General features: G+C 38.4%; 1 protein-coding gene across 7 annotated transcripts in view; it reads left to right on the top strand.

Moving 5' to 3' along the window:
- Nucleotides 1-22,416, top strand: part of SLC4A7 (solute carrier family 4 member 7) — a 96,724-nt gene that overhangs the window by 5,675 nt on the left and 68,633 nt on the right. The window contains exon 1 of one of the 7 annotated variants that reach the window (XM_069771002.1): nt 21,184-21,364. The exons of the other annotated variants lie outside the window; for them this stretch is intronic. Within the exon in view, the coding sequence (XP_069627103.1) occupies nt 21,329-21,364 (36 nt within the window). The 5' untranslated portion in view covers nt 21,184-21,328. Of the gene's footprint in view, nt 1-21,183; nt 21,365-22,416 lie in introns of those variants that run through there. 7 annotated transcript variants of the gene reach the window in all.

The following is a 22,416-nucleotide window of genomic DNA, read 5'->3' on the forward strand; positions in this document are numbered from 1 at the left end:
TGCTAAAATTAAGATAGCTGTCTAGCTAATGTTTTGAAATAGTGATATAAATAGTGAAATTCAAGTGAGGTTTTTGTAAATAAGCAGATGGAGAAAAGCAGCACAAGCTACTTAACCCTGTAGATTACTAAATATCTGAATGCAAAAGTGAGACTATTGATTCTTCTGCAGATGATCTTACAATGTTCATAAATATGTATTTCTAAATTTACTTTTGCACAATTAGCAGTAGGTGACAATATTACATTATTTTTAAAGAAGCGCAACATTTGCATTTAAAAAGTCCATCCTGACATCTTAGAAGTTGCTTTTTGTGTTACTGAGAATAAACATCGATTATGCAAGCATCCCAGATCTACCTTGCCAGCATATCTCAATGATTATTAGAAGGGATTATCTGTTTAAGAGTCTGTGTTGGTTTGTGCTTGGCATTCTCCGAGTTCCTTGTTTCACTGGGAGTTAAATTTGCTTCAGTAGAGAGAGCATGTCATGACAAAGGAAATGTGTATTTTAACCAGTAGATGGAGCTATTTTAGTTACATATCAGCATGACTATTTATGTAAGTTTTTTGAAAACTTTTCTAAAGTCTTTTCAATCATTTTTTCTTTGGAGTATGGCTCATAGTTATTTTATAATTTCTTTATCTACAGAGAAGACTAAATGTTTTATTCTTCCAGTAACAGTGCCAGGATTGTACAGCAGGAAGGCTATTCCGTTTTTGTAAATGTGTAAAAAAGAGTGAATGCTTGTGCTTTATGGGAATTACAGTTATGTCTCTAAATTGTCCAGTGTCACATGAGTAGAGCTTTATAACCTTCGTACACCTTGTGTTGCCTGAAGTAACGTTTCGGAATATTGATCTGTAGTGTCGTATCTGACAGTCTGGATGCTCTTGTGACTTCTGCCCAGGAAAGGCTGTTAGCTCGAATGGAGATTTTTGTTTTTCCTACTTCAGTGCCTTAAACTAAATTGACTCAAAGCTATGTAATGGAAGGGTTGTCCTATTTGGGTATACTGGCACAAGTTGTTTTATTTTGGCAATGCTGAAGTGCTTCATAACCCTGAAACACCCCCGGCTTATTAATTCTAGCAAGTCCCATTTTAGCAGAAGTATTCGCAATGCTGTCCTTGTTCTATCATCTTGTATCCTCCTTCAGCATCCACTTTTCTAAAAGCTACTTTTATGTTTTCCTTAGCGTTTGACACTCTGCCCCTGCATTTGTACTTCGTAGTGTACCTGATAGACCTCCCCTTTCTCCCACTCTTTCAAGTCTTCAGCACTGAAGATTATTTTTGGTGAACAGAGTGTCAACTTGAAGAGTAGGACTTTACTCAAATCTTCATTTTGAACTCTCTCAGTACATGGTATTTTGTGAGGTATAGGTGTGTTGTCTTCTTCCGCAGATTCCCACTGTGATTTTTGAGATTTCTTGTGACTCAGTTTTTGTTGATTTTTTTTTTTTTTTTGTCTACTTATTCAATCTCATTGAAAGTTTAAATTTTCTACAAATGATACAGAAGGAGTACTGATATTTTTCCTAAGATGTAGTTGTGCTGGAAGGCATCTAAACTTGTCATGTTGGCAATATGGCTAAGACAGTGACCTGAAATACCAAAATATTTTTAAACTTAAGAACAGACTTGGAAGTTTTTTTTTTAACTAAAAGAGAGTCTTCAGCAGAAGTTCCCAGATTGGGCACCTATTGTCAAACTGTTGCTCCAATTTAACAGACTTTCTGGAGTCTTCCTCCAAACAAACCGGAGGTTCCTGTGAATGAGGCATGTGGGCAGAGGCTGCAGAGAGGAAGGGGGAATTACCACCGTGTGATGTGTGTTGGAATTCTGCTGTTTGACCTACTCTTCCCTCTGCTACTGTTCCTTCTACAGTACAGATACACTACTGAAGATGTTAGCTGAGGTCTGCTTTTAGGTGGGGAGAACTGAGGACTCAGGTGAAAACTTAAGGGTTTTTTTGTTACTATCTTTTCACTATCAGGGCATGTGTGTACTAAGGGTGTGTATATGGACAGCATGTCTTGAAAAACTATGCTTCCCTAAAGTGTAAAGTGAAGATTTTTTTTTTTATCCCCACTGCCCTCCGCTCACTGTTGCACTAGGCTGATTCCTCTGCATTTTCCATGGCTAATGTCTACTAAATATATGCTGGCTGTGTCTTGACTGGGATCTATTTTGGGATGAAGAAAAAGACAGCTAAGTGATTGTAAATACCTATGTTATGGCAAAGGTAATGATATCAATTATTCCTTGCTAGAAAAAGCTAAGAATTTGCTTCAACAAAAAGTGCCACTTCTGAACACCATGACTGTTTCACTAGCAGAGTATAATCATAAGACTAGAGAATGTCTAATCAGGCTGTCTTGTTTGTATATCCTTGTTACCAAAGAACAGAAAGAGGTTAAAGCAAACCTGTGTTCATAGAGGTGTTGTGATAGAATCTCTTTTGGTGCCCATTTCTGGAATGTGATTGCTTCTCAGTGCAAAAATTCTGCTGCCATGTCAAGAGATTCAGGCTGCTGTGTTCTGGATCTCAAAAGTCACGCTAAGCAGAAGCACGTGTGATTCGAGTAAGCTAGTACAGCTAGTAAATCATGTTTATTGCTAGCTGATCAGACTTCAAGTTCACATTTAGAAACCCTGATTATTTAGATTTTCTCTTACATTTGTAAGACAAGGATGTATAGCAGATGCTAATGTGCATAACACCTTGTTGTACGAAGATCTATTTTCTGTTATAACTTCAGTTTTGGAGGAAAAAATTAAGATGTGTTTTCTCCCCTTCATATTGCCTTCCGCATCCATTGTTAGTTTCAACTCCAGCAGAGCTTTGGCTTATCTAACTCCACCCCTGCATGATTAGATAACGTCTGTATATTCTTCCCACCCCTGCTTCCACCTTCCATGTACTCTGTTTTGCATTTGAGCTCAGTCACAGGTTCCCTTTTCTTTCATGTTGGTCCATTGTCAGGCCTGCTTGAATTCCTGCATGCAGGAATCGTCCCTCTTGTGCTTCGAGGAGGTTGTCCTTGAAGATCAGCCAGCTCTCAAAGGCTTTCCCTTCACCCTCCGTGGTCATCTTCCATGAGATTCTGCCAAGAAGATCCCTGAACAAGCTGAAATCTGCTCTCCTGAAGTGCCCTGTTGTAACTGTATGTACTGGGTCTTGCACTGTACACTGTACTATTTGTCTTTCTCACTTTTCTCAGGACTTTAAACTCCACAATTTCATGGTTGCTGTGGCCAAGGCTACTCTTAATTTCCACCTCTCTGTCTGATTCTTCCTTGTTTGTGAGCAACAGGTCCAGCAGAGCAACTTCACTAGTAGATTCATTGATCACTTGCACCAAGAAATAATTTTCAGCACACTCAAGAAATCTCCTGGAGTGCTTGTGCTTGACCACACCTTACCAGCAGATAGCAGTGTTTTTAGGCCCCAATGTGTACCAGGGCCTGCAATTGTGAAGCTTCCTCCAGCTTTCAAATGAAGGCTTCTTCTTCTTCCCCTTCTTGATCAGGAGGTCTGTAGCAGTCAATTAGCACAGCATCACCCATGTTGGAGTGTTCTCTGATCCTTACCCATAAGGTCTTGACTGTCTTGTCACTTGTTCCAAGCAAAGCAGTGTTTGTTGTAACCAGCTCTTTGCATAGATTGAAACACATGTTCCTTAACTTTCCAGCCTGTTTTTTCTCAAGAGCTTGTATCCATCCATTGCAGCACTCCAGCCATGTGAACTGTCCCACTGTGATTCTGTAATTCCTGTGAGGTTATAGTTCTGCAACTGTGCATGGGCTAAGTCCTCCTGTTACTTCCCGTGCTGTCTGTGCTTGTGTGCAAGCACTTGAGATGGGCCCCCAGACATCCCTCTTTCAAAAGGGAAGTGTGAGAGCCTTCTGTCATGTGTTCCCTATGTCTTCACTTCTCTTAAGTGTGACAACCTTTCTCCACGATGCCTAGTTTAAAGTCTTATTCACAAGCTTAATGCGCTTGGTGGCAAAGATATTCTTGCCATACTTTGTCAGATGGTTCCTGAAAGAGGTTCCTGTGGTCATAGCAGTAAAAGCTCAGCTAATAACCACATATTGACCGTCTGGATGCATCTACTCTGCCCTGAGCCTTTTGCTTCTCACTGGAGAGACTGAGAAACAGCACCTGGGCCTCTTCACCCTTGCCTGCAGTGCTTAGTAGTCACTCCCGATTTGCTCAGTAATTGCTTTTTGGAAGTGTCAGTGGCGTCCGTAGGGCTTAGCGGGGAAGTGCAATAGTTTGAGGATTGAATGAGCCTCAGTCTTTCCAAAACATTATTCAGCAAGCAGAAGACCTCCCAGGACCTCCTGCTTACCTTCTCTGTTGTGCAGTGTGTTCATCCCCTCCTGCATCTCTCTTACCTGGCCACTCAGCACCTCAGAGATGGCTCACGACCCTCAGATGAGGCCACTGCTATCAGCAGCACCAGGGAGGAGCAGTGGGTGCTCCCTGTAGCTCAACACCTGGATGGTGACATCCTCCCAGTGCAGTTCTTGGAGTTGGGATCTCTGATGTGTGAGGGTCAGTTGCTTCAGCTGGTGTTGGAGACTTCAGCCTGTAACATATTGCACGATCTTGAATGGTGTTCGGGGCCCTTTGTAGCTTTGTCCTGTGAACTGCTGTGACATCTGTTAGCTGACTCTGTTGGCTGAGCCCTGGGCGATGTGCTGTGCCCATGTTTATGTTAAACTATTAAGCCTTACCGTCTAGTTCTGTTTACAGTCTAGATTAAAAACACACATGTTTATGTGAATGTTTTGTTCTACTTGCAATTGGTTTCTGATATACACATCATATCAATATTATTTTAACAACTCCAATATTGTAAACTTACTTGTAATGACTGCTATTTCTGCAAGGCAGCTATTCATTAATAATAATCATTAAAGTTTTTAGTTGGCTGGTGCTGTTGCGTTGGCTGATGATGTTGCATAACTTCTTGGCTTCTCAGCTTGTAGGGACTAAACACAACAGATTTTCATGTTTGTGTTTTGCCAGGTCATGTGCCTGTAATAATATACGTCTCTTTCCCTTACCTTGAAACACTTCATGAGGTATTTATTAAATGCTGTTATGTAGAGGAGAGACAGTTCTGCCATATTGTAGATGCTTCAGTTGAAAAGCCTAAATTTTCTTCTCTTTTTTTTCCTCTGTGGTTTCTGTAAACGTAACTTGTTGCAGGTGGAAACACTGCAGCTTCGACCTATGTTCTAGGAATTACTTTCTTCACCTCTGTCTGTTTTATAGAGGGGGTTTTAATTGAATAATGTTACTGGTGCTTACTAGTGCTAGATAAAACTAGAGTATCTTCTTTCCTAGTTGCTCCCCAGAAAGAACACTTAAAAGAAGGAATCCTTCTGTGAGTCCTCTAACTTGTGAAGTCAAAGAACTGATTGCAAGCTCTTTAATTAGCATTCTAAACAATAAGGTAGGATTATTTAGACTACTGCTAGATTTATTGCTTCTTTATTTCTATTTAAAAAAAAGCTATTGAAAAGATTGTATTTAAACTACTGCTAGTTTTAGGCTAGTGATTTTTTGCATTTTTTTTCCTTTGTCTTGTACAGCACTATTGTGAGGATATACTATTATCTAAGTGCATGTTTCTTTAACATGTCAAACACATTTCCAGGCAGACTTCGTGTACGAAAAAGGAAATGAGAAACTTCTTGGTGAATAGCCACAGTTGGTGTTACTGTTGGTGGTAAATTCTTCATTTTGTTTGTCAGATGACTGTACCCTACCAGACATGCATTTTAAAACTGTTCATATAAAGACAAACAGATAGCATCTGATAATTATTATGACTCATTTAAGGAAGTGATAAAGCCCAAGAATAGCAGAGATCCTTTCCTTTTTCAGCTTGATTTTTATTAACATTGTTGCACTTGCCTGCCCTTGAGAGATATCAAAAAGGAAATTAAGAAGGCAGGTACTCTTGTAATTAATATTTGGATGAATTGCAGAAGATTAGATAATGATAGGATGGAAAGACATGTTTCAGCTGAGAAATTAAGTGTACAAAACCAGTTATTGGACAGTTTTAATTTTAGATTGTAAATACAAGCAAATTTATTAAAGCTTTTCTAACTGATTTTTGTGGAAAATTCTTGAGTTTTTAAAACTGCTGATGTATGCCAGTCAAAAAGGGAAGAATATCAACCAGGTGTTTTTGTTGTTGGCATCAGTGTTGCTATCCATTACCTGCCTTAACTATATAAAATGCTTGCAATTACTTTACATTTTTTTAGAAACATAACCAGAGTTTATTTTCAAAATATTTTGTAGTGTACTTTGCTAGATTGACTTTGCTTGCTTTTACTGAAATATGTAACTGTATATGATTCTGTGTATAGTAAGGATAAATATTCTTGGGCCTTGTTTTATACCCAGATGCTCTAGATAGAGCTTCAGCTGAGGAAGATAAGTTTAATGATGTTGAGAGTATTTTTCCTTAAAGTCAATAGAATGAACATTTATTTTTCAACTAAATAAAATTATAGATTCAAGCCTTCAGAACAGGGGACTCAAAAAAGGTTGAATATCTGATCCCCAAGAAAGAAAACAAATTAAAAAGGGGTAGGATGCTAGCTTAATTTTTTTTCTTTTAATGAAACAGCTGTTCACCAAATGAATTTGTTTGACATGATTAAAAACTATTTGTCAAACAAAACATTTTGTTTGACATGATTAAATGTACTTAAATTATGGTCCTCTTATAGACACAAATACATGCCAGTTGTTTATGACTTCCGTTTAGTGCAGATGTGCTTGGTAGGTAGCCTGTTGGCTTATAGTTAAGGAAGAAGATGGCCGTATTCTGTTGAGTGAAGACAGTGTTACTCTGAGGCTTTTAATTCTTGAGCATGAGTAAGTTGCCTTTTCCATGAAGAAGACACAAATGAAGGGCAAAATATAAATAGGGAGCTGAAGAAATTTCATATGCTCAAGGCCAAAGAATATACCTGCTACTTGTATTCTGTCCTTTGAATGGACAGAACCTTTTGAAAAGACAGGCAAACAAGAGAGTTCAGTGTGCTTTTCTCATTGGTGATGGGGCTGACTTGCTGTCATCTGGTATGTGGGATTTTAGCTAATCGTAATACAGCAAATAACTTGTAATATGCTGCTTTGTTAAATGAGGTGACTAATTTATCTCCGTCACATTCAGTGGTTTGTTGTATGACTGAGTATCTACTATGTTTGCATTTATGGTAGCTCAGGCTGGGTGTCTGATGATAATAAACTTCCGGATCCTGGAGGCAATGTAAAGTTGAGAATTTGCATGTTAAAACAGTAGTTCTCAAACCAGGTGTACTTTTCCAGGTCATATTGCATATGCTTCAATGTGTACAAGGGGTGTGCACTTACCTGCTAGTCCGTATCAACTCTATAGCTGTGTTTCTTTGGGGAAGGGGTGGGGGAGTAGGCCTACACTTTAAAAACTATATTATGGATTAATGAATTCACAAATAATTAGCTGCAGCTTCTTGGCAAAAGACTTATTTTTCTTTGGCTATCCTTGGAAGAAATCTGTAGGGCTTGATGACCGCTGGTTAGATAATTAAGTTTCAAGCAGCTAAGGGTGCAATCTTGCCTGTTGCTGTTAAGAGGTCGCTGCAGAATACTTTGAGTTGAAATTACAACTGGTGCCTATTTTGAATAAAGTCGCCAGTGGTCACTTCCAGGTACCAGGGGAGGTCGTAGCCAAGAGGTGAACTTGGTGGCAGTGAAGGCACCAGGGAACCAGCAAAATGTATCTGTTTTCAGAAATAACTTCTAGACAATGGGGGCAGTATCTTCATACCAGAGGTTTAAGTTCATTTCGGAGGCTGCAGAGGTGGCAAGAGCTGGGGAGAGACCTGGACGATGGCAGTACAGCTGTCAGGGCTGGAAATGGTGCTGTGGAAGCTGTTAAGAGCCCGAGGGGTTTGCGGCTGGGCAAGGCAATGGAGAGTGTTTGTATGTGTGCTTGTTTCTGGAAATGTAAGTGTACAACATGCATGAGTCTCTACATAAGAGTAAAGAATACATACCTCCAAGATGGCATATTGGCTTCTGTGTTATGACTTGCATTACTGCTGTTTCTTGTCAAGCTCAGAGCATCAGTTGTAAGTTTGTGGTGATACATCACGAGACTGTAAATAGTTTCATGTATTATGGCCACATTATGATATGGAGAACTTGTTTCTTGCTTCAGTTGTCTAAAACAGGCTCTTGGGTGAAGGTGGAAGAGAATTTCCTTTCCTGTCTTGAGGGTTACTAAAAAAAAATAATCCAAATGCCGTGAATGGATACAATGTGCTGTACAATTTAATGAGATCTGAACAATGGCTCTTTATTGGTGAATGGATTGTTCATGTCTATGTGTGTATTTATCTTTAAGATGTACTAAATTTGAATGGAAGAAGGTACGTATTGTTACAGAAAAGTAAGGAATGGACACGTTCTTATTTTTGAGAACTGGTCTCCTGTAGAGCTGTATATCAAAATAATTTTGTGTTGTGCAAGTCTAATATTTCACGAACAGATCATTGATAAACGTATTTTAAGTCTAGTAGTATTCCTGAAGTGAAGTATAGGACAGCGAAGAGGAGACTAATCTGGGAACTGGTTTCAACCTCCTCTTGCTTATATAGGAATCATTAAGGTAAGATAATGATCAAGAAAGTGTCTTGCTGTGAGGAGTGGTACAGGGCGAAGGGGAGCTTTGTGGTGTCCTTTTGTAGGCTCTGTGGCCAAGGTAATTCTCAAGAATTCCATGGGAAATTCATGTGTAACAGCAAGCAACAGAAGTGAGTTTTAGGTATGCCTTGACAAGGCTGCTGTTCTCTCTCCCCTTTCCCCTTTAGTTTTGTTTTCCAACTTGGTTGTAAAGTATCCAATGCTTTTCTTTGATAGAAGGAGCTTTACTTGACTTTTATCCTTAACCTCATCTGTTGACAGATGACCTCAAAGGAATTGGGTAATCACCGAGTGCCCTGTTCTGTGTGAGCAGTGAGTCCATATTCCTGTGATGTGGAAGGATTCCCCTGGGATGTCTGCTATAAAAAATGTGGTTTGTGACTCTGAAAAATTGGTGTGCTTTCTGTACATACCTGCAAAGATTGACAGTGACTTGTACTGCAGCATTGGAGAGAAGTTTCTCTTGGTGGCTGTAGACAAGTGCCCCCTCTGTTGAAGTGAGAAAGAGAGCATTTGCAACTCTTGTACAATACTTCTGTGTTTCGTATACTGCATCTTATATAACTAAACACTGAGTTCCTTCTAAGTAGCGTAATGGCACCTTTCCTCATGTTACTGTGCTAGCAACTCAACTTTGGCATGAATTGCTGAGGTTCAAGTGAAGTGTGTTCCTTGTTCCTTTTGATGAATGTAATTTTAAAGTGTGGCTTCTCTCTAATCACTAGGCAGAGACCCACAGCAGCTTTCCAGTGTATTAATTCTAGGCAGATAGTAATGAAAACTGAACTGTAAATGATGTCCTGGATGTGACTGTATTTTTTTTGCCCTGCCTTGTGGTATTTGTATTACTGAAGAAAGTGCTTCTAAACCCCTTAGGTTGCAAGAAAGCAGCTTTGTTAGAAGCACCAGAAATTGAAGAACTTCTAAAATTAATCCTACTTTCCCTGTGATACACATAGTGATCATGCTTTGAGACAGTCATCAGGAGTAATTTTGCATCACCAGTGTGGACAAAAGTTTCAAAACAAGTTATATGCTTTATATTCTATCTGATAGGTCAGTAATGCTATATCAATCAAAGTCATAGAAAATCCAAACCCGAAAACTAACTCTTTGTTGGAAGTGAAACAGAGTGTTAAGCAAGCTCATGTAGTGTTAAAGGAGCAAAGCTCTTGGTGTAGTTGATCATAGAACTCTCTGTAGATGAGAAAGTTGGTCTTTAAGTGTCCTCTGCTGATTATGTAAGTTAATGTGTTAAACTTACTTGTAGCAAGTAGTTTGACAGAAGTCTTATTAGTGGGAATAATGGTTTATGTCAAAGTGGTTCAGAGACTAGATGTAATGAGACAGCCAGAATTACTTGCTTTAAACTGAATAATTGGATGTGGTTCTGTCATGGTATTCTAAGACCCCACTTGAGCAACAAGCAAGTCTTCTTTCATCATAGAAAGTGCCACCCAGCATACAGCTACAGCACAACAGAGAAGTTTAGGATTGAGCATAGGGCAATTTGTCTTCCCTTGCAACTGAAGGCCGAGTGAGGTTTCTGGTTTTAAATACTTACTGGTGAATTTTTTTTTTTTTTAAGTCTCTGTTACTGTAATAGAGAGTGCCTGTAATTCAAGGCCTGCTCATGATGTGTCTGTAAAGAAGTGGTCCCTGATTGTCGAGGCAATATAGCATAGGAGAGTTATGTTCATGGCTTCTTAGATCATGTGTTAGTATTATCCTGTTATGAATGGTAGCTCCTTCAGGGGCTTCCTGATTTAGATAGAATAGGTAGAATTTTCCTCTGTAGTTCCATAAATTTCCAAAAAAAGCAGAGGATTCTTTTGTGGTCTGTCTTTATTGCTTTTTGTTAATGAAATCTTGGTGAAGAGCATAGTGTTTGAAAATTGTATTTGAATCGATGCTTCAGAATTACTGTAAAATGTTAAAGGATATTCCACTTCAGTAGTGTAAGCACTGATGTGTCTCCATTAGAATCATAGAAATCACAGTCATTTAGAATGGAAAAGACCTTTAAGATCATTAAGTCCAATCATAAATGTTTGTGCTTTCCATTAATATGCATTATTTGACAGTTGTATTGATAACATTAGTAAAAAGGACTTTAGTCAAGTTAGTGCGCAACACCTAGAAAATACATGAATAGTTACCTGAAATATTTTTTGTTCTTCTTGAGAAAGCTTAGCTATGTAATACAATACTGCTTTAAAATGTCAATAAGTACATAGAGCTATTGAAATAGCAACATTATTATTTAAAGAAAAAGAAAAGGGGTGAGTTTCAGGAAACCATCGGTGAACTCTCTCTTCCACTACCCTCTTCTTCCATCTGTCGTCTTATGAAGTGTTAGACTGTGAATGCTGCTAACAGCATCTTTCAAACCTGCATGCCTATCTCTGTGTCTAATACTACTTAATTATTTTAGAACTTTTAGAAATATGGGTTTATCTTGTAAATTCAAATTAAGACCCAGAGTAGAAGTGAAGCCTGCTGACACAGTGGTTCCAAAAGTCTAGTATTGTGGTACAGTTCCTTTGTTGTGGAATGTGTTCGCAATAATACTGTTTAGGAGAGCATGCGTGTTTATGAATGTGTATAAGTTGCTAATAACATTACATGTTACCAAAAATCCAGTTACATTATGGAATTAGGCAAAAGTTGAAACAAGCTTCAAATACATAGAATAAACTTTTCTTTAGTCTGCTTTCATTGTTTCATTTCCTAAACAGTAAGTGTAAATATGCATTGCAGTGTCTTCAATTGCTTTTTGTTCAACATACTTCTTTAACAGGTTGGTATTTGAGTATGCAGCTTGATTATTTTCTTCAATAGAAAAGGCTGGAAGTACCATAAGAATAGAGAGCATGATGGTTGTGCTCTGTACTATTGTACAATAGCTTCCTTTCTGAGATTATCAGAATTGCATGTTTTTTTCCAAGCTACATAGCTCGTATGACTAAATTTCAAGTGTTTAAGCATTATGACATCAGGGGTCTGAAAAAAGTAAGTTATTTTCACTCATATATCTAAATAACTTGCCCATGAGTGAAAATTTAGCGTTAATAGCAGCATCAGCATATACAAGTGATTTTTGAAGTGGACTGCTTTCAGGTTCCCCCCTAGTGTCCTGGTATGAAGGTTGTAATTCTAAACTGAACTACAGTTCAGTCTTTACTGGGAGAGCTTCCTTTTGGCACAGTTGTTCTCTCCCAGTGAGAAAGGGGTACATTACCCTTTCTTTGAGACCCTGACAGTGTACAGAGACCTCAGACAACATAAACAGCTTTTAGTAGACATTTGACCTAGTTATAAATATTTTTAAATACTTATTTATTTCTCTTATTATGCTTGAATGATTTTGCTTTTATATATATATTAAACAATGCTTCTGCTTGTATTGATTTTGATAATCAAAAATAAAAACATTTAAATTTTAAAGACAGATCTTTTGGAAACCTCAGTTTTTGAGGAAGTCTGTAAAAGGTTGTTAAAATCAGATATGAAATTATTGCTTTTATTTAAATTAATTACATCTCAGTCAAAAGCTCTGACATTTATGTTAAGATCACCAAAAGCTGTATGTCATACTGCCCCAAATACAAAATTTTATTCAAATTTCAATAAAAAGGTACTGTTTTCTACCAAAGTTGAGTGCCTTATCATTCAGATACGATCTCATTTAATTAAGGTTAGAGCGCAGTATAAGTCAGGTTGATACTGTTCTGTATATAGCAGATTTTTACAGCATGCTGTTCAGTGATACTTTTCCAGCCTGGTTTACAGGCAGTTGATTTTTTTCTCTAGAGTCAGTCCTGTGAAGAAATCTGAGAATAATTGCAAATAATTTGGTGAATAGGTTAATTTCTCTGTGTGTGCTCTGACTTAAGCTTAGTAACACTGGAAAAAAGGGATGGTTATGCTTATAATATGCATATGATCTAGGCAAATGAAAACTTTCTCATTAGAAACATCACGAGTTGCCTAGAGGACAAGTATATTCAAATTCTTCCTATTCGAATATTTCTTTACACATTGCTTTTGGCTATAGGTGGGAAAGTTTCAATATTACTGCTCTTGGCTGTTGTTACTCATATATCTTATATTTCATTTTTCAGATTATCTTCTGTATAAGTTTGAGGTAGAAAACAATCTTTTGGAATTGTGGAATGATGAAAGCTTGGTTTGGTTGCTAAAAGCCTTCTAGTGAAGATGGTCTTCCTCCCAGAAAACCCTAAACATTTAAAGTTATATTAATGCATATGTGATTAAGAGATCTGATTGCAGAAATTTGTTTGATATAGTAACACATCCCCAGGGCTGTAAGCTGTAGTTGTTCCTATTTTATATGTCACAGTAAAAGCAAGTCTTGGCTTATGTGTAAATGGCTTCTCTACAGGTTTGATAGTATCAGAAAGACGTTCTGGAGACTTGGTTTCTAAATAGTTAGAAACCTCATGGATTTTTTTTTTCTTTCTCTATTTCCCCTTATCTGATGTTTATAGAAAATTCATTTGGCTGCCAGATGCAGATGCCATTGTCTAGATCAACTCTTGCATTTTTTTCAGCATTTAAAAATTCCCTACTAGCTGTGAAATCCTGAATTATAAATGTTAAGATGAAGTTCTTTTAGCCATCGGGTGTATCATATTGCTGGAAGATCTTTTGCTTAGGTCTCCCGTCTGGATGATATATTTTATCTATTTGTCTTCATGTTTGGTTTACTGTGTATTTGACTCAGTGTTTTAGTTTTCTGTCTCTTAATGGGATCAGTTATGTTTGTAAGGACATCCTAAAGCTATAGAATGAATCTCTTCAAGCTCAGGCAGAGAATGCAGGAGGAGAGTTTGTATCTTGGGGCATAACTTGATATATTTAAGCCAGCTTTAGAGTTCCTGGGGCTGGTCAAAATTGCCATGGTTGCATCTCAGGGAACATGGGTCTGATGTAAGCTTACTCTGCAAGTTCAAATTTGCCTTACAAGAAAATCATGGCAGTAGAATTTTTATGGGTAGACTTTATGCGAGGCTAGATAATTGTCTGTCTTCCAGAAGTCAGTGTGAAAGTCAAAAGCCTGTCTAAATTCCCTGTTCTGCATGCTCTAATTTCAATTAAAATCAGTCTTTCCTTGAGCTTGTATTCGTGCTACTGGATGGCAGTATACAGATTAAGCTGCATAGAACTGTGGTCTAACTGTGGCTATATTGGGAAGACAGGTAACTTCTGCTGCTTATTCCAAAATGATAAATAATGCCTTTGTATTTTTTGGGTAACTCTTTCAGAGAGCACCCTTTATAGTAGTTGTTGGCTGGTTAGAACTCCCATGCAAACTCAAATGTTAATGATCTCTAAAGCAGAGATTTGCAAGTATTTGTTAAACAAATCAAGAGTATCTAGTTTGCCTGCTGTGTGTTGGATGCACTCAACTTTTTTTACTAAATAGCCCCTCAAGTCTTAAGTTTACAGTAAGAGTCCTACAGCATTAGTTTTTCCTCTTCACAAGAGAAGTGCATGCATCTTTCTTAGAAGTACTATGTTGTAGGTTGTCTTTTATGTAGTTATTCACAAAAGGAAAAGTTGTAATACATTTCAGTAGTTGTTCTTGAGACAAAGGATGTAGTAGCTACAAAAGAGGTAGGTTTTCTGTTTTGGCTAATTTTTAGATCTCTGTCAGATTTTTCCCCTTGCGTTTTGTCAATTGAACTTCCCTGTAAAATACATACCATGTACGATGGCATGCACAAATCTGTTGTGGCAGAATCAGCACCTTACTTTTAAACTGACTTCTCCCAGAGCCTCCTAGTCAGACAGACGAAAACCATTACGTTTCTTAGTACATCAGAAAACCAGCTGCTTTCTCTCTTTAAACAGAGAGAAAAGGAGCTCAGCTGTATAGCTTTAAATGATGTTAGACAAGGCAATTAAGAAATAGAGGTGGATCCCCTATTGAATGTCCCTTCAATGATCCTTCCAAAGGATCTTAGGCTGTCTCCTAGAAGTTTAAAGTTCTGACAGTTTTTTGTCTAGCAACATCTTCTCTTACAAAGGTTATTTCAGACTTCTAAGATAGTCTGTTATGCTTTAGAATTGCAGGAGGAAAATGGAAGAAATTTTGGCAAGAAAGTACACTTCTTAAGATATGGTTTCATGCTAAGGCTGAGATGGACTAATTAGTTCCTGGTCTCTGAAGGGGAGGTGTAATTCCCCCTTTGTCCTGTCTCCTTTCCCATAAGCTGATTCAACTTGTGAAGCTGACAAAAAACCAAACAAAAACCTCAGAAAAACACCCAACGAACCAAAACAAAACCTGTCAGGGTTAGTTTTCTGAAATGAATGTTAACTGAGTTACATGTTTACTCTGTGATGAGGAAAGCATCACATCTAATGTAAGGTAAGGATGTTACAATGTCTAGTCAGAATACTGTGAGAAGAAGGGAGTGTGGCATGGATGGTATCTCTCCATTTTTCCAAGCTGTTAATTTTACCCAAGCTGAGATGTGAAGCTACAGCATTGAAGTGTGCCTCTACTGCAGTCCCAGTCAGTCTTGGCTGGAATTGCCCCGTGGTCCTGCCTTTCCTGCTCTGGGCTCAGCAATCTCACCTGCTCTGCGCACTGCCTGCGCCTCACGGGTAATGAGTGGTGTCAGAGCTGAAGTGGCAAAATATTGTCACCATAATTTTATTGCCGGATCGGTTTCCTGATCCAGAATGTTGTTGGTTCAGGTGATTGCCAGCACTAGCACAAAAACAGGAATCGCAGCTTTCTGTTACTCTCTGCCTTATTAATAAAATACATGTGGATTGCTGGAACTTATTTTTTTGGTAGTTGTGAATTTATCATGGTAGAGGCTTGCTAATACACTGGTAATGTGTACATTCAGCATGTAACAGTGGTAATAGTCTGACTGGTATTCATGATAATTGTAGATTTCAGATGTCCTGAAGTTACTCAGCATGACTTGGGAGATGTGATTTGTGGAATGTATTTTGTATTAAAGTAATCTGCAGACAACAACACCTGAATCCTGTATGTTATACCACTTGCAAAGTCACAAATGTATTATGAAATCCTGCCATTGTTCAAATTGCAGTGGTCATGAGCAGGCTCGGAGTTTTACTTCCATTCTGCCTGCCTTGTTTTTAAGAAGAAATGTTGTGGGTCAGCAGAGTGCTGATACCTCCTGTGGTATTAGTCCTGCTACTGATGTTGGAAACGTTGCCTTGCCTTCCTGTTATAGTTTGCTGAGCTTTGATTTGTGGGTAGTAATTTTGTTCACTGTAAGAATAAATGTGGTGTCAGTAAATTGTTACACAGATACTTGATTTGATTGGGATGCAGTTATATGAACAGAGGAAAATTTGAGAGACAGGGAGAGCTGAAGGTGAAGAATTAAGCCTTGAATTCATGTGAATTGGTGAGATTCATGACCCTTCACTTTTCTATGAAGAGAAAGACATGTAGGTGAATAATCATTCCAAAATTATAGCATTCATTGAAAGAGTCAATTTTTTTATTTATTAGCTGCGATGTTTGGTGTTCTTGTCAAGGAACTGTTCTGTGTGAGTGTAGCTTGGTTTGGTTGTATTTGGAGAGTCTGTCCTAACTGGATAATTGGATAATTTGATGACTCTTCCCCCTCTTCTTTTTTCCTCCTGAGGATCTACTGTCACAGAAAGGCTTTTGTGTGCCTGTACTTCAAATGTCAGTACAAAACAGATAAAATTCTCTGCCCCATGTTATGCTGCTTCATATCTAGACTCATCAGCTGTTCACTTCTGTGCTGTCTATTATTCTAGGAGATGACTGTTTAATATTTGTACAAGTGATTGTAGAGCATTTAAACATATGGTCTTGGTTAGGTGGCCTTAATAGTGTTGAAACAGCCCTGGTTTATAGTTCTTGTGAACTTGCACAGTGATCTAAGAATTCTTTAGGATAAAGAAAAATTAGAATATCTCTCAAAAATGCTGCCAAAATGCCTGGAGATTAATTTATGTAAAAGCAAGCAATGGTGGATATGTTGTAGTTGTAAAGTGAGTAGCTTTGAATTTAGAAAGCATCCTCATTCTTTTGCCAAAAAAACCCCAACCCAACCCCAAAACCCAACAAATATATCACCACCCCCCCCCCCCCCCCCAGCCTAGTTCAATGCCATTTGCCTGGTGACCACATGCTCATACATGTTGAAGTGAAATTTTTGGTAGTGTTCTGTTTGAACATGGTGAATTTCTTCCATCTGTCTCTACCTCAGTAGAGATGTTTTTGAGTCCAGGAATAAGTACTCTAAAACTTCACATATATCTTTGGTTTTCCTGCTTTATCGATGTATCCAAATCGGGACCGCCAGTAGATTAGTGACGTACTCTGTACAAGAGAGTACATAATAATCTTGCTGTTGATGCTGATTCAGGTTACAGATTTCAGTGGTATCCTCTCTAGAGAGTAAGTACGCAGCTCTCGGAATGAGATGTAATTGTGTAATGTCAGGAGGGCTCAAATTGGTTATCTGCCTCATGCTCGCTCTCAGGATCTCGGTGGCTCGTGACAGCTGTCCTGCAATGCGCTGAGAAACCCAGGAGTCCACTACTGGGACAATACACCAGAGAATATCTGCACAGAATACATCTATGTGTTTTTTTTTCTTCCTCCTTTTTTTTTTTTTTCTTCTCTCCTTTCCTTTTTCTTTTTTTGGAAACACTTAGTTCCATGCGTACGTGCCAATACAAACTGAAGCAAGCTGAAGCGTGCTATGCAGATGTAGCTCTTGGGAACTGGCTGTTAGGTGGAAATATACTTGTAGGCAGTCAAACTCTTGGTTTTTATGGATAGTTTTATTTCATTAAATGATGAGCCACTGCCTACGAAGGTTTCTGTGTTCCCTTGCTAAGGGAATAACATCTCCTTAGAGGAATAGCTTATATTTTTATTTTATGTGTAATAGAAAACTTGTAGGAAGCTGTCTGTTCTTCTTAATATGAGTTACTAGGTTCCCATTTAATAAGAAGCTGAACAAAACCATCTGTACTGGTATTTGGCATACCAATACTGGACAATTTGTGTCATACAACTTGCTCCTGCATCACCTTAATTCCCTAGCACCTTGCCTCCCTTCCTGACTCCCCTGTGACCTGCTCCCCCCACCCCCTGTGCCCCAGTCCAAAATAAGGCCTCATTTAGAAGTACTGTCTTATTGTTTCATGGGTATTTCTTGTTTTTTTAAATATTATTTTCTAGAGAAAGGTGCTTTGAGTATGATAGATGCTGTCCTTTCAGATACATGAAGAAAGGTGGCAGTGAACTGTGTTGTTTTTTTGGGGCTGCAATGTTAGAAAAGATTGTGTTAATTTTGTATAATTTGTTCATATAAGGAAGGAAGGGTTGAGTTTGGATTATGGTAACTCTCCCTCCCCATCCTGCAAAACAGGATTTTAAAGTATCAATAGAAATCTCATACCAGATCTACCAATTTACAGGGCTAGATGTGTGGGTATGTCAGTCTCGCCCCTTTTGTAAGAAAACGAGCGCTCAGTTTCTTTGTGCTCCTGTCTAGCTAGGTCTGTTAGCGCTGGCCTTGAGCTCATGTGGGAAGTCCTGCTGAGAGCACAGACCTGCCCACTGCAGCTACTTTAAATAAAAATATGCTTGTGTCCTGCTGTCTTGAAATGGCAGATGAAGCACAGCTCTGCCTGCTAGAGGCTCTGCAGACCCTGCAATAAGGCAGTTTACAGCCACTTCATGCTAGACTAGGATCATAATTGCTCTCTCATTTTAAGAGCAAAAAAAAAGAGGATTGGAAAGAAGTGCTTGTGGCTGTAGTAGTATATACAGCTTGCTGGTGTGTTAACGCTAGTGTTGCTGTAAGATGTGATAGAGGATATTTTTACAGATTGATCCAGAAACTAGTCATAACAAGTGACATGAAAATTACTCTTCTAATTCATTGTAAACGTTTCTGCATTCCACCCCATGGTTAACAGAAGTTTTGGAATGAGTCCAATTTAGTTGATTTTGAGGGAGTTTTTAATGGAAGCCCATACTACTTACAAGGAAATCATGGACTATGTATCGCTTGTGAAAAGATTAAAAGTTTTGCAAAGAGCTAAGAGCTCAGATGAAATCTTTCTTTTCTGTCTGGAGAATAGATATGGTTTTTTTGGACCCATCTTTCCAAAAAAAGTGCTTTTATAGCTGGAGATAAGCTCAAATAAGTGGAACTTGAAGGGGTATAAAAGTAAAAATTAAGAAGGAACGACTGATGGAAAAAGTGTGTTTCATGATAGCTACTTATGTTTCTTTTTTTTTTTTAAAAAAAACAACCTTCATACACTTACGCAGCATCAAGCATATGGTTGAAACATTGCTGCAGTACAAACAGTTTTGCTCTGAGTTCTCACAGTGTTGTCACCGAACACGTTCAAGGATGTGATAATTTTGAATATATTTGCATACAGTTTGTTTTAGAATACTTCTGTAGTTATGCATGTTGAGACAGTTGCAGTTTGAAGTTGCTGTGTTGTTCTCCATCTAATGCGAAGCTTTTCCCTGGTATTTATTCTTAGGTAAGAGCAGACGTTTATCCACGAAGTATTTTGGTATGGAACTTGAAAGACAAAAAAGTTCCATCTGTTTAAAAAAAACCACCTTGTTTATATTTTAGAATGTTGGATTTTTCAGCTTGGCTCTACATGTGCCTGTTCTTTGCTTTCTATTTTTTTTTTTTTAAATGAGTAAAGCCTCTGAGTGGTTTTTTTTTTGTTCAAGACTGACTGACTATTAACTAGGAATTTGTTCATTACAGACTAGAAAGAGATTTCAATAAACTGCTTCAGAGATGTTTTTTTTTGTTTGTTTGTTTTTAAGGTTTCCAAATCAATTAAGTATTCTTTCCAAAACTTATAAAATAAAAAAATCAAAGGTGTGATTTCCACAGCAGCTCCCCTCCCCCCCAGCCCCCCTGCCACCCCCGCATTCTATCCCAAAGGAATAGACAGCCTCTTCCCCCTTCACACACACACAGAGCCTACACAAACCAACTATTTGTACTTTTAGAAATTGAAGTACTTCTAGTACAGATTTATGCTAAGGAAGGCTGCATTAAAGTGTAGGAGAGCCACCAGAACACAGTTCAGCATAGCTGTTTCAGTCTTCATCTGAGTAGGTGAAGAACTGTATGAATCTGTTCTCTGCATTATGAAAAGAATAGGTTTGGTTTAAGATGCTCAGTTGAGAAGAGATCACTAAGAGTTAGGGTACCTGATATTTTTGTTTAACTTTGTTCTTATATGAATCATTTGGTTTGTGATCACTTACAGCAACAGGGAGGCCTTCAATAGCTTGGAAGTGAAAAGATTCACGCACGCATTAGGGTGAACATCTATTTACAGAGTGGAAACAAACTACTTTTAAACTCACTTGTCATCACTATCTGAGAATACTTTTATTAGCCTATGGTTAGAGAATTTTCTGGACTGAGAAAGGCAATGAGGGGAATTGAATGTGGTCTTCTGATTTCTGAACTGCTAGGTGATAAATACCATCTTCACAGTTGCACAGTATGTTTCTTTGGCTGGTGGTATTTGCCCCAAGTTTATGAACAGTACACTATTGGTTTTGTTTTGTCCAAGTTGTTCGTTTGTTTGTTGGTTGGGGTGGCACCAGTCCAACTTCATTACTAGAGTTCTCGTCATCCAAGAGGTAGGAATGAAAGAAGAAAGAACAAGCAAGGCAGTGTCATGTCATGAAGGTTAAGTTATGGATAATGCCTCAAAGAGCCAGTTCTCCTATGTGTTCTATGATGGGACAAGGAGATTAAGGTATGTCAGTTAGAAGGGGGGGAAGAGTGAAATGAAGCTCTGAATTTGACCTGCTAGAGTGGAGGTGGCATTTTTCTAAGGCTGTCTTAAGCAAGGAAAAAGTATGGCTACTCATATCATACCTGAAACAGAGAGCCATCTTACGCTAGAAGGATACATGAAATTAATTGCAGGTAACAGCATGGCTTTTCTTACTTCTTCAACAGGAAAAAACAATAAATGAGGATTTTTTTAGGAAGCCCTCATTTATTTTGCTGAACAAGAATATATGGCTTATGTAAAAAAACCGTACTTTGGAATGAGTATTCAGTGAAAGATCAATAATACAGCTATAAACACACTTAGCAGATGTTTGACTTCTGGTTTGTTCTGTTCTGGGACCCGAGGTACAAATGTGCTTTCATTTTGTAGTGCTAATGAAGTCTTGGATCAGAGCAAAAATATAACCTTGGAGCTGTCCTTAGCTGCTGTTGATGCAGGAAAATGTTAAGTCTTGAACTCTGAGTTCCTTTTTTGGTATTCTCTGAGCTGGAGGAATTGAAGGCATGCCGTCTTGCCCGTTCTGCTCTTGTTCGACCCTGCGGTAGCTGTAATCAGTGGCCTGGGAGATGAGAGACCGGCGAGGGAGCGATTGGCTGCAGGGCTGGGGAGCAATTTCCTGGAGTACATCTGTGTCAAGCAGAGTGAGCTAAAGCAGTCATGTATGCGCAGTCTCTGATCTCTTGGGAGGTTCATTACAGGGTCTTGTACAAGGGCATTCTCTGCTGCTGCACATCAGCATGGAAGGAGCTCGTCCAGGGAAGAAAATGCAACCTGTATGTAAATAGCAGCTGTATAACTTAATAATGCTTTGAACATGCTTTGATGCAAGTGGCATTTAGCAACTGTGTCTTGAAGTGGTGTGCTACCTTAGACTCGCTAGTTGCGGAAGAAATTTTTGAAAGATCTGGTGATGGAAGTAATACTTGAAGTAGGGATTTCTGTATTGGGGAAGGTATTTTCTGTGCAGTTAGAATTGCTTAATCATAGTAACTGGCTCAATTCAGAAAGAAAATGTGCTTTTAAAATCATGAGAGTATACTACCAGATTTTTGAGAGGGGTTGAGTGTGTTTGGTTTTTGTGGATTTTATCCCCCCCCCCCCCTTTTGCATTATTTTGAATCAACTTTTCTTAATTTAAAGGTTATCAGCTGTGGCTTTGGGTAATCCTGTGCGAGTATAGCAGGGAAGTTTCTGGTAAAGAATTGTGAACAATCAATAGACTATTTCCTTTTGACAAAAAAAAAAAAGGTGAACTTAATGAGCTGTGTAACTGAGGTAGAATGATCATGGAGATAGTGTTTTCTTCAGACTTCAGTGGCATAGCTACAAAACTCCGTGTGTGGGGATTTCTACAATGAAGCAGTGAGCTCTAGTATTAGTGTTAGAAGCTATTGCTTAGCTCTTTTATGGGTAGTCTTCATCACTGCCATTTAACTGCAGTGCAGTGTGTAACATGGATTGCTACTTTAGAGTTCCCTGGAAACTAAAATCTATGGGATGGAATTTTCCTAAGTTGTGAAGTTTTTAAGACCCCTGAATTGTTTTATATAAATTTTGTAAGAGGACCACTAAACGGTCTCTTTCCTTCTGTGAGCATAACAAGTAAGAGTTTCATTTAAATGCATCTGACTGCAGTGGTCTTGTTTGTTAGGGTCTCTGTAGTACAGTGATAGATTTTTGATTTTCATTGTGGTGCTACTTTCAGCTCTGGACACAGAACTGTGTCAGGCATGCATATGCCTAGAAGACTAGGCAAAGATCTGAGGTGAATAGTTACAAAGATTCTACTACTTCTGTTTTTTCTAACTGTAATTTTAGAAATTGA

This window comes from Haliaeetus albicilla, chromosome 2 (genome assembly GCF_947461875.1).
Source record: "Haliaeetus albicilla chromosome 2, bHalAlb1.1, whole genome shotgun sequence".
Taxonomy (NCBI): Eukaryota; Metazoa; Chordata; class Aves; order Accipitriformes; family Accipitridae; genus Haliaeetus; species Haliaeetus albicilla.